General features: G+C 32.0%; 2 protein-coding genes across 2 annotated transcripts in view; one reads left to right on the top strand and one right to left on the bottom strand.

The window, feature by feature from the left end:
* The first annotated feature begins 321 nt into the window (after positions 1–321).
* Positions 322–6,414, top strand: LOC106103896 (DNA/RNA-binding protein KIN17). Its single transcript, XM_013283807.1, has 7 exons — positions 322–875; positions 1,721–1,913; positions 2,932–3,073; positions 3,711–3,864; positions 4,733–4,892; positions 5,610–5,732; positions 6,302–6,414. Exons 1-7 carry the CDS (start codon positions 568–570, stop codon positions 6,374–6,376), a joined length of 1,155 nt encoding a protein of 384 aa, XP_013139261.1. The 5' UTR covers positions 322–567; the 3' UTR covers positions 6,377–6,414.
* A 2,578-nt stretch (positions 6,415–8,992) lies between these two features.
* Positions 8,993–12,717, bottom strand: part of LOC106103924 (metal transporter CNNM4-like) — a 34,949-nt gene continuing 31,224 nt past the window's right edge. The window contains exons 12-14 of the mRNA XM_013283840.1: positions 11,689–11,785; positions 10,518–10,577; positions 8,993–9,175 (exon numbers count right to left, since the gene is read on the bottom strand). Of these exons, the coding sequence (XP_013139294.1) occupies positions 9,089–9,175; positions 10,518–10,577; positions 11,689–11,785 (244 nt within the window). The 3' untranslated portion in view covers positions 8,993–9,088. The remainder of the gene's footprint in view (positions 9,176–10,517; positions 10,578–11,688; positions 11,786–12,717) is intronic.

Genomic DNA, 12,717 nt, shown 5'->3' with positions numbered 1-12,717 from the left:
TCGAAAATGACGTAACGACTCACGCCTACTGTCTAATGCCAAGTAGAGATGCCATTAGTCGGTAACAGATAATTTGTTAACGAAACGTTAACCAGTAATTTCCCGTGATCGTCGAATCATGAATCGATGACTTGATTGGCCAATTCACTACGTAAAATTAAATTCTGATAAATACGTACAATTAATTAATTTTAAGACATTAGTCAAACAGTAATCTGTGTTTGGATGTTTATTATATTTGGCCGCTTAAGTTAACCATAGTCAAACTGAAAGACGTTTATGCGTTCTTTCCACATCCCTACGATCCTTACTAGTCAAACGTCACACCATAGACCAAAATGACATATTTTGACAATTTGACAAAAACTTGTGTCTGTTGTTAGATTCAGTTTTATAATCAATTTATTTCAGTTGTTTATCAGTATTTGCGTCGTGTTAGATTCAAATTCGCATTATACACAACACGGTGTACGAAAGACTTATGATTTTCCCGTGAACTTTTTAACCAACATCTCAGGATAGCAACTTCAGTCATAATTTCTATTTTACCAAGTATTAAGCTTTAAAATGGGTGGAAAAGCTGAAAAGGGTACTCCTAAGTACATAGCTAATAAGATAAAAGCTAAAGGTTTACAGAAATTACGATGGTATTGCCAAATGTGTCAGAAACAGTGTCGAGATGAAAATGGATTCAAATGTCATACAATGTCGGAATCACATCAGCGGCAGCTTTTGTTGTTCGCTGACAACGCTTCGAGATACATCGACGAGTTCTCCAGAGAGTTTGCTGATGGTTATTTAGAGTTATTGAAGCGTCAGTTCGGAACTAAACGAGTGAACGCTAACAAAGTATATCAGGACTATATTTCTAACAGGTAGCCTAATTGTATAAATTTTAAATAATCGGCGTCAGTTTTAGCATTTTGGGAGGCCTAGGTGAGGATTCTGTGGCGCCTACTAACTACTATACACACAAATTTAGGCATCCTTATATGCACTTATGGCGCCTCTCTTTTCTCTTTATATCCCTTTGTGGTAGGCCCCCCTTAGTGTACTCTAACACTAATATTTTTTATAATACATTACTGCAACTGACAATCTTAAATATGTATCACATTAGGAAGAGAGGTTGGAGGAGATACATTGGGGAAATATCCTCTTTATGTGCATCTCCTCCTCTGTCGGATAAGGGTAGGCAACGCATTTGCAATTGTGGATGTCTATGGGCAGTGGTCGCTTCGCCATTTTGGCGGATTCAGGTGGCCCCTTGCCACCTTTTGTTATAAAAAAAATGTGTGTTTTTTTATAAAGAAAGAATGGAAAAGGGAAAGAACACTTAAAAAAAATTATTGTTAGTTTTAATTTGATTGAAGCAAATACCAATGTGAAACTTACTAAATTATTGTGAAATTCACTAATTTTATTTATAAATTGTTATATTTAATATTTGTTAGAGTTTGTAATCTAAACTACTGAACTCATGAAGTTTGTCACTGATGTAAACATAGTCTTTAAGAACACACATCATCACCAGCACACTATGACCCCACCGAGGAGCCGGAGCCTACCCTAAGTTAGTGACTAGGCCATAGTCAACTTGCACTGCGGGTTGACTTCACACATATCTTTTAATCAAGAGCACATTAAGTTTTATTAATTCCGAGCAGACGAAGTCACAGTAAAAGCTATAACTATATAAAATGTATTTTACATGTTTTAGAGACCATCTCCACATGAATGCAACGCAATGGGAGACTCTCACCGACTTTGTGAAGTGGTTAGGAAGGGAAGGGAAGTGCGTTGTTGATGAAACGGAGAAGGGTTGGTTTGTGGCATATATAGACAGAGATCCAGCAGCTATTGCTGCACAGGAGGCTAAGGTTAAGAAAGAGAAGATGGATAAAGATGATCAGGTATGGTCTAATTTAAAAGAAACATTAATGGTTCTGAGAAATATTGGTTTTAATTTAGGGTTATGTACTAGCTAGCTACTCCGTCCATGTGGAATTAAAAAAAAAACAAAAGTGAGTAGCCTATGCGTTCTTCCAGACTATTCTTACATCTATACCAAATTTAATTGAGATCCGTTCAGCAGTTTAGGCTACAAACTCTAACAAACATCCATCTAAACTTTTGCATTTATAATATTAGTATGATTTACCAAGCAAGAGATGCTTTTTGGTTCCAAAAATATGCCTGTATGCTTCTATACATGTAACAAGTTTCTGAATTTCTAAATTTATTTCATCTACATCCATTTTACTACTATTATAAATGTGAATGTTTGTATGGATGTTTGTACTGCTGAACAAACCTTGATGTAGAGGATAGTCTGGAAGAACACAGGCTATATTTTCCAATTCTATGCAGATGAAGCCCCTCGTATTAGTTAATATATAAGATTGAAGTATCTGTAAAATAGGGAAAAAGTACACATATCCTGAATATAAAATATTTTTTTTCATAAAGTATGTCCATGTTTGTTCCTTGTAATCTCCGGAACAGGTGGACCGATTTAACATTACTTTGACTGGAAGGTAGATAATATATCCAGGAATGTTATAGGCTACTTTTTACGTATGTAATTAACTAGCTGTACCCGTGGGGATTCATCCGCATGAAATTAGAAATGTTATTTTATTGTATACTTCTGTCAAATTCTCAATTGCAAATGTAAAAAATACCAATTACCTCGCTATGGCAATTTTGCTTCCTTGATGTTGGCAGCAATGTATGGTCTCTTTCTCACATTAGGGTTTTTATCCAAAATATTACCCAGTAAGTTTAATGGTGTGAAAATATATAGCCTAAAGTGTGACGTAAATGTAAGGCTTTTTATTTAAAAAATAAATATTCAAAAATATGCAGTGATTGCTAACATCTTAGGCAACAAAGAAGTGTGTGTTTACGCTTTATAATTTCATATTACAGGAAAGAATGTTAGAGTTCATACAGAAGCAAGTTGAGAAAGGAAAGAAGGAGAGGAATGTAGAACCTTCGTATACAGAGTTTAAGCGAGAGAACAGTCAAGAAAGGTTGACATTAAATATAAATTTGAAGAGGAAACCAGAAGGTATAATATTCTACAGATAGAATAGACACTTAATCTATTTTTATTAGTCAAGACATTTTAGTTTTGAGAGTAATAAATCTTACTTCTTATATAAATGTTAGAGTTTGTAAAGTGCTGAATGGATCACAATTATTTTTTTTAATAGACAAAGAGGATATTCTGAAAGAACACATAGGCTACTTACTTTTTTTTTTCAAATATCACATGGACAAAATCGCAGGCGAAAGCTAGTTGAATAATATTTACAACACTAGCTGCTGAATTATTAAAAAATAATTTTATTGTTCACATTTGTCAAATTATCAATTGCAAATGTCAAAATGACATGACATGATGACAACCTTGCTTCCTTGTAGTTGGTCTCTTTCCCACATGAAGGTTTTCCTCAATTTGTTTACTCCCCAGCGTGAAAATATATAGCCTAAAGCGTGTCGTTAGTGTAGGGCTCTTTACTAAAGAAGAATTATTCAAAAATATGCTGTGATTGCTGACATCCTAAGCCACAAAGTAGTGTGTGTTTACGCTTTATTATAATAGTATAGATTATACATCTTTTGGAAGCGGGTATTTTCCCTAAAAAAAAAAAAGCAACCAAGTTTACCAAAATAGGTACAAAACAATGCTGACTTTTTTGTAGAAAAACCTGATGGTCTAACAAAATCAGCGTTACAAGCGCAGAAGACGAAAGAAGAATCTACTAGCAAGAAGAAGAAGACAGAAGAAAGGAACAAACAGAGTGCATTAGACGCTATCAAGGAAATGCAAGAAAAGGCCAGAGAAAGGGCAAACAGGTGAGGGAAATAATTCTTCGGGAAATTTCACATATAGCACATAACACAGCTATACTAATATTATAAAGAGGAAAGATTTGTATTTCTGTATGTATTGAAATAACTCAAAAACTACTGGGACAATTTCAAAAATTCTTTCACTAATTTATCTGTGAGTGACATAGGCTATATTTTTTAATTTCACGCGGGCGAAGTCGCGTGCAATAGCTAGTTTTTAAAAGGGTTCCTTCTTATTGCTCTCAATCTTACATTATAAATGGATGTTTGTTAGAGTTTGTAGCCTAAACCGCTGAACGGATCTTGATGAAATTTGTCACAGATGTAGAATATTCTAGAAGAACACATAGGCAATATTTAAACGCGGATTAAATCGCGGGCGATAGCTAGTGTATTCTCATAATTAATTTTTATTATATTAAAATACAAGCTTTTCCCCGCGACTCCGTCCGTGTGTAATTACTATTTTTAATGTGAATGGATGGATGTTTGTTAGAGTTTGTAACCTAAACGACTGAACGGATCTCATACATGTAGAAGATAGTCTGGAACACAGGGTACTTATTTTGTTTTTTAATCTATACTTAATATTATAAAGAGGAAAGATTTTTATTTTTGTATGTATTGAAATAACTCAAAAACTACTGGACCGATGTCAAAAATTCTTTCACTAATTTATCTGTGAGTGGCTTAAGCTATTTTTTATTTTATGCGGGCAAAGTCGCAAGTAATAGATAGTTAAAAATAAAGTAAGCAATCTGTGTTCTTCCAGATTCTCTACATCTGTGACAATTGTCGACATCTTTCAACAGTTTATGGAAACCTGAAATCTAAACTTTCGTATATTTATTAGTAAAATTGTTCCTTACAGGAAAGATCATTGGTTGACTGAAGGTATTATAGTAAAAATAGTAACAAAGAGTCTCGGAGATAAATTCTTCAAAAGGAAAGCTGTCATCGAGAGAGTTGTCGAGAAATATGCAGCTCATGTTAAACTGGTCGATGATAATGTCAAATTGAAACTTGATCAAGTGAGTACATCACTTCCATACATCTTCCATACAATCCATACATACTTTGTCCATACATTCTCATATTTTAACTTTTATCATGATGGTAGTCTTGTATCAAAGCCAAGGCTCACAAAGGGCTGTAGAGCTACAGAAGAAGAAGAAGAAGTCTTTTATCACTTCCTCTAGCTTCTTCTCTTATTAAATTTAATTTTTCTCTACTAATATAAAGATTTGTATTTTTGTATGTTTTGAAATAATTTAAAAACTCGGCAGATTTCAAAAATTCTTTCAACATTAAAAAGCTATCAGTAAGTAACATACGTTTTGTTTTTTATTATTTTTTTTAATTCATAATCTAATTTTTATACTTATTATAAACTAGCTATTGCTCGCGACTTCGCCTACGTGAAATAAAAAAACAGTAAAAACATAGCCATTACTTAGTCTAAGTTTTAATGATCAAAGAATTTTTGAAATCGGTTCAGTTTTCCAGTTTTTTTCAATAAATACAAATCTTTCCTCCTTATCTTTATATTAGTATTAGCTTTCGCTCCCGTCTGCGTAGAATTTAAAAAACAAAAGTAAGTAGCCAATGTGTTCTTCCAGACTATTCTCTAAGTGTTTACTAAATTTTATCAAGATCCGTTCAGCAGTTTAGGCTACAAACTCTAACAAACATCCATCTAAACTTTTGCATTTATAATATTAGTAAGACAATGTTTATTTTTACAACAGAATCATTTAGAAACTGTGATACCGTCAAGTGGTCGTGTCGTGAAGTTTGTGAACGGAGCCTACAGCGGACAGAATGGAGTTTTGAAAAATATCAATGTTGAAGAATATTGCTGTGATGTGGAGGTGATAATCTTTAAAATATATACTAAACTAACTGCTACTTTTCAATATAATTTAGCAATAATAATATACTTTAGCAAGCCTATGTTACTTGCAGATGAATTACCTTTCTAACGGTGAAAGATTTTTTAAATCGGCCCAGTAGTTTTTGTACCGAATACATACAAAAATACAAATCTTTCCTTCTTTCCTATTGGCTTGTAGTTTATGTCCATGTCCTACAGAGTTGGTTTCTCCTTTTTACTTACACTCTAAGTGTAATAGTGTTAAAATATATAGCCTGTAGCGTGTGACAAGTCTAGAGGTTTTAATTTATACATCCTACATAAAGTGTTAACCCTTAATCAAATGGATTTTTTTTTAAAATAAAATTATGAATTAAACATGGTTTCTAGGTAAAAGGGCTTTGTAGATTTCGAAAAAAACATCATTTTTTTTATAAAAAGAGGGGAAATGGGGGTTTTACGGTGGGAAATTATTTCCCATTATCCAGCATGGAAAAGCAAAATATAATTAAGTGGGAAATTATTTCCCAATATTTGTATAAGGGTTAACCCTTTCATAATTTTCAGATATCAGCGGGGCCGCTTTCAGGTCGGCTGGTGAAAGGCGTTCAGTATGAAGATATAAGCAAACTGGCTTCATAGCGAAATATAATTTACACAATAAATAAGTTTATTTTTAATATGTCGTTTTTTTTAACACTCTTTAGACTGATTCTAAACCAGTGCCGCGGCACTTGTGTGTCGCTAAATTTTTCATATTTTTAACATAAATTATTTATGCAGTGTGTTGTAAGTAGATAATTATCTTTTTTTTGTTTGTCAAATTTTGTAATCTTTAAATATGTGGCGCAAAAAAGGTTGAGAATCACTGCTTTAGACTATAAAATTAGGTGGTTGTCTTGTTTTTAGAAGACAGTTAAAAAAACATAGACTAGACTTAGGAAAATATTTTTTTATTGGTACTTTGTACGGTACTATCTTAATGATTATGCGAAAAGTTTGAAGTGTCAAATATGCTTACTGTATATAATTTTTTAATAGACTAGCTTTTCCGCCCGCGACTTCTTCCGCGTGAAATTTAAAATAAAACAAAAGTGAGTAGCCTTGGTTCTTCCTTGTTATCTACGTCTATACCAAATTCCATGGAAATCCATTCAGCAGTTTAGGCTACAAATTCTAACAAACATCCATATAAACTTTCGCATTTATAATATTAGTAAGATTTTTCTAAATGATATTGTTGGTTATGTTTGTGATTTTTGACAAAAACTTTTTTTTGGAAAAAATAAGCGTAAAAACATCAATGGTAATGATTTTTTTCAATGAAATTTGGAAATCAGAAGGTAAATAAAACAAATATCTGTTTAAATATTTAATATTTATTAAAAAGCGATTTCTAACTTTTATTATCAAAAAAAAAACTCATACAATCTAAACAGCATAAACGATTCATACATTTTTATGGAAATTTCCAAATAATTTGTATGTAGAAAGCACCTAAAATTGCACATTACAAAATTTTATAGAATTTTAATACAAATTTTCATATATTAAGTAAATATATTCCAAAGTATGAATATTTATAAAAAATCTGATTTTCAGCACCAAGGTAAAGACACATTATAAAGGCATTTACGAGGTTAAAATAAGACAGCTATAGATGTATAATCTATAGATGGAGTGTGTCATAAAACTGACATTTACAACCTTACAAATAAACGCGGTATAAAAACTTAGGAATAAAAATTTGTACTAATATTTGCTTATACTCAGTTTATTCCTAAGTTTTTACCGCGTTTATTTGTAAGGCTGTTAGAATACATTTTGGATAAAAATCCACTAAAACTCCAATGAAAGGCGTTTGAAAGATTTTTCCCGCCTCTATGCTTTGGATCAGTGTTGCCAATGAAAATTTTTTCCCCGCCCGTTTATTTTGTTTTGCATAAAAAAAAATCATTGTTAACACCAGTAAAAAAGGAAACTCTTCAATATTAACGAAATGTCGCTATTTTAACGTTTTTAATATTAAACTTTGAAGAGAAAGATTTGGATTTTTGAATTTCTGGATGTATTCACGTAAAAACTACTGGGTCGATTTCAAACTCTTTCACCATTAGAAAGGTAATTTATCTGAGAGTTACATAGGGCATGGTTTTTTAATATTTTTTTAATTTCACGCGGACGAAGTCGCGAGCAACAGTTATATAAAAGCCTATATTATTTACTTGATTTTCGTTATTCTAGGTACAAAAACTTTAATCAACGATTTTTTATTTGTTATTTAAAAAAATTTTTGCAATTTTATGGTTCGAAAACAAGAACATTGGCAACACTGCTCCGGATTAGATATCTATAGATTATATATCCTAGCATTGTCTATGGCAGGATTTTAGCTTTGGATATTAAACATTTCATATTTCAAAAAGGACTAAACTAATTTTTTATTCAATAAAAACTCGCTAAACTATAAAAAAACCGAGTAAACTTCTTTGAAATTCATTCGAAAACAAAAAAACATACTTAAAGTAAACTCTAAAGTTACAAAAAAACGTATTAATTGTTAACATTTCGTATAAAATTGCGAATAAAATGCGACATTTTCATTTGGTAAATACAATATTTTATTAAATTAATATTTGTGATGTTTTGAAATAAAAAATCCCAAACTAAAAATGTCACGCGTCATCCCAACTGTCAAAAAATGGCGGCAAAACTAACGGTTTTTTTTTTCGTTCGTAAATAAGTACAATACTTACAGACTATATAAATGTTAAAAAATCCACGAAAAATGCTCTGTTAAATGTATTTCTCTATAAACTATTAAATAATATATTTAAAATTACAATTAAATGTGCATGTTACGTATAACTGTGGGTTTACGTTGAAAAAAATATAAAAAAATGCAATAGAAACGAAAAATTAATAAACTAATTTAATAATTTTACCTTTAAACTCTGTAAATAGATTTTTAAAAACAAAAAACAATGAACTTATAAATAGATAGGCTATAAACTTAACCTATTTCTATTTGATTTTCGCTTCTAGTTTGTTTCTATCCGAAGAGTTTTCGAATTCATAATAATTATAGATTTAACTGGAATTAACATAAAAAAAGCTTTTAAGAACCGATCTATTTCTTTATATCTATGACTGAAACTACAAAATCCATAGAAAATAAATTACATGTATCTAATTTCTCATTTCTTTTGAATTAAAAAATTACATCCTTAAGTTAAGTTTTGTGTATTTTTTTTAACAAACAGTATTAAAAAAGAATTAATATGTTTCAAACATAATTTATATCTATAAAAGTATGATAATGTTGCCCACAGTATTTCCTTGTCCGGTGTTGCCCTACTTCAGCAGTTTCTCCTCCTCGGGGTTGCCATCTTTGTTCTTGAACGTGGAGTTTGTATGAGGACTGGCGGATGTTGGTAGAAACTGGAAAATATATGAATAGATTAACTTGAATATTACAAAATGTACTTGAAATTAAGTGGTTTATAAGTACTAATAAACGTTAGCTGGCCTAACACGAAATTTTTTTTTTTTATCACATAAGGTGCAAACGAGCAAGCGGCCACCTGAATCCGCCAAAATAGCGAAGCGACCGCTGTCCATAGACAGCTGCAATTGCAGATGCGTTGCCTACCCTTATACGACGGAGGAGACGCACATAAAGAGGATATTTCCCCTTCCTATGCATCTCCTCCACCGTCAAATCCACTTCCCCTTCCCAACCTCTCCTTATAAGAAAAGGGTGGTAAAGAGAAAGGGACTTAAATTAGGTCTCCGGCACCACACTCATCAGATGAAACACGGAATTGCTTCCACTTCACGCCTGTCTTCTGTGAGGTCGTGGTATTACTGGGGGCGAGCCCTGCACTGCTAACATGTTAAAGCGGGCACTACCAATGTTAAAGTTACGACAAAGTATTCTTGTTTTGGTACTAAGTAGACTAGATTAGGTTCTATAATTAAGGGGGAGATAGATTTTTTCTAAAGAGAAGAATATTTTAAGTTATTATTACTGTTTTTTATCGATTTAAGTATATTTTTTAAATACAATACAAACCAAAATACTTCATATTCCTTTAGAAATGTCCGATTTCTAAGCAGCATGGAAGAATAATGATAATTTATAATACAAATATGAAAATCCATACTTATTAAAATTAAAAATACTGATTTTTTTTTTCTTCATTATCTTCTTCATTGTGCAATAATATATCAAATATTTTATTGCACAATTTAACATTACATTAAAAAAATTGATTATAATACTGCAAAGAAAATTTTGTAATATATGTAACTAATGAACTCAAAAACTACTGTAGTTTTTTCGAAAAATCTTTCACCCTAAGAAAGCTCAATTATTACTAAATGAATATATTTATTACTAGCTGTTCCCGTGCGACTTCATCCGCATGAAATTATGAAAATTTTATTTTATTGTTTACATTTGTCAAATTATCAATAGCAAATGTCAAAATGACATGACATGACAATCTTGCTTCCTTAATGTTGGCAGCAACTTATGGTCTCTTTCCCACATTAGGGTTTTTATCCAAAATATTTACCCCCAAAGTTTAATTGCGTGAAAATATATCCTAAAGCATGTAAGTGTAGGGCTTTTTATTAAAGAAAGAATTATTCAAAAACATGGTGTAATTGCTGACATCTTAGGCAACAAAGAAGTGTGTGTTTACGCATTATAATAGTATAGATTATTTAACTCAACGCAGACGTAGTCACGAGTAAAAACTAGTACAAAATCAAATACCTGTTTCGGCAATCTCTCATGTTCCGGGATATCCTCCATTTTGTCACCGTCACGAAGCAACTGAAATAAAAAAAGGTAATCTTACTAATATTATAAATGGATGGATGTTTGTAGCCTGTACTGAACGGATATCAAAGAAAGTCATAGATATATAGAATCTGGATGAACACTAATTTTGTTTTTTTTTTTTTTAATATCACGCGAAATCGAGGGAAAATGTTATCTAGTTATATCAAATCTTACTAATATTATAAATGCGAAAGTTTAGATGGATGTTTGTTAGAGTTTGTAGCCTAAACTGCTGAACGGATATCAAAGCAAGTCACAGATATCCTGGATGAACACAGACTAATTTTGTTTTTTTCATTCCACGCGAAGTCGCGGGTTAAAGCTAGCAATACCACATTATACTAAAAACGCCTGAACGGATTTCGATGTAATTTATAGACTAGTTGTTCGAGACTTCGCCCGCGTAAAATTAAAATAATAAAATTAATCATAGCTTATGTTACTTACTGAAAATATAGCTTTTTAATGGTGAAAGAATTAAAATCGATGCAATAGTTTTTGACTTAATACATAGAAAAGTACAAATCTTTCCTTTTTATAATATTAGTATAGATAGTCTGGAAGAACACAGAATACTTTTTTTTAATTCTACGCAAAGTCACGGGTGAAGGCTAGTTTAATAGTTTTTAGTACTTTTCCTATATCGCCTTTTTAGGAGATATTGTCTTATATATATTCATTTTTAGCGAATTTTAAATCTTACTAATATTATAAATGCGAAAGTTTAGATAGATGGATGGATGGATGTTTGTTAGCGTTTGTAGCCTAAACGGCTGAAGGGATCTCTATGAAATTTGGCACCGGTTTAGAGCATAGTCTGGAAGAACACATAGGCTACTTTTTATCCCGGGAATAGTTACGGTTCCCGTGGGATTCATTAATATGAAATAAATAATGAAGTATGCAGAATTATAATAATTATGTTCTAGAACCGGTCTGAAAATCTTTCAATTGAAATTATTTTCAGAATTTTCTTCTATGTTTTTTTTTTGTAAAAATGAAACTTTTAAATGGACCTGGACATTTAACTTAGTGGCTCTTAGAATAAATAGCCTTTCCCTATCGATATATTTGAAACAGTTTTTATGAATAATACACTTACCTTGTCGACTTCAGGTTCGATTTGTTCATTAGTGTTGCCCTTAGTGAGTGCGCCCTTCTCCATTAGTGTAGCGCGTTTCGCCGCCAAGTACATTGACCTGAAATAATTAAAAAAGTTTAACAGTAGCCCAGCAATACCACTATAATACAGAAAGGTGTGAAGTGGACGCAATTCCGCGTACACTCTGATGTGTGTGGTGCCGGAGACCTAATTTTAGTCTCATTTTTGAATAATTCTTTCTTTAAAAAAAGTCCTACACTTTCACGCTTTAGGCAATATCATCATCACCAGCTCACTACATGTCCCCACCGAGGGGCTCGGAGCCTACCCTAAAGTTAGGGTGACTAGGCCATAGTCAACCACGCTGGCTTAGTGCGGGTTGGTTGACTTCACACATATCTTTGAATTTCTTCGCTGATATGTGCAGGCATCACGATGTTTTCCTTCACTGTAAGAACGTCGGGTAAATTATGTACATATGAAAATTCGAAAAATCGAAAATCACATTGGTACATGGCGGCAGGATTCGAACCCAAAACCTGTAGATTACAAGTCAAGTGCTTAAACCACTGAGCCACCGACGCGCTTAGGCTTAGGCAATATATATTCACGTTATTAAACTTAGTGGGTAAATAAATTGGAAAAACCATCATGTGATAAAGAGACAAAAACGATAAGCTGACATCAAAGAAGCAAAATTGCTCAGTATATATATGTATTATCTATGATTGCTAGTACAGTGTGTCTAAATAATTTAGATTAGTTTGACAATTCACTTCAAATTAAGTAGGGATGGGTTGTGTAAAATCAGTCATGAATCTTATCGATTTTCGATTTTTATTCTTATAGTTGGAATCGATAGATTTATAGTTATAACTTATGAAATAAAAAAACACTGTTTTCTCAAATTAATAATGACTATAACAAATCATGAGAGTAAATAGATGTTTATTACTACTACAGCTGTACGTAATTGAATTGGATTTCGCTATTATTTCTGTCATCGCTAAATTCTCTACACTATAATCA

This window comes from Papilio polytes, unplaced genomic scaffold, assembly GCF_000836215.1.
Source record: "Papilio polytes unplaced genomic scaffold, Ppol_1.0 DF823693.1, whole genome shotgun sequence".
In the NCBI taxonomy this organism is placed as follows: domain Eukaryota; kingdom Metazoa; phylum Arthropoda; class Insecta; order Lepidoptera; family Papilionidae; genus Papilio; species Papilio polytes.
Note: the sequence above shows the minus strand (reverse complement) of the source record. Positions and strands in the feature narration are given on the sequence as shown.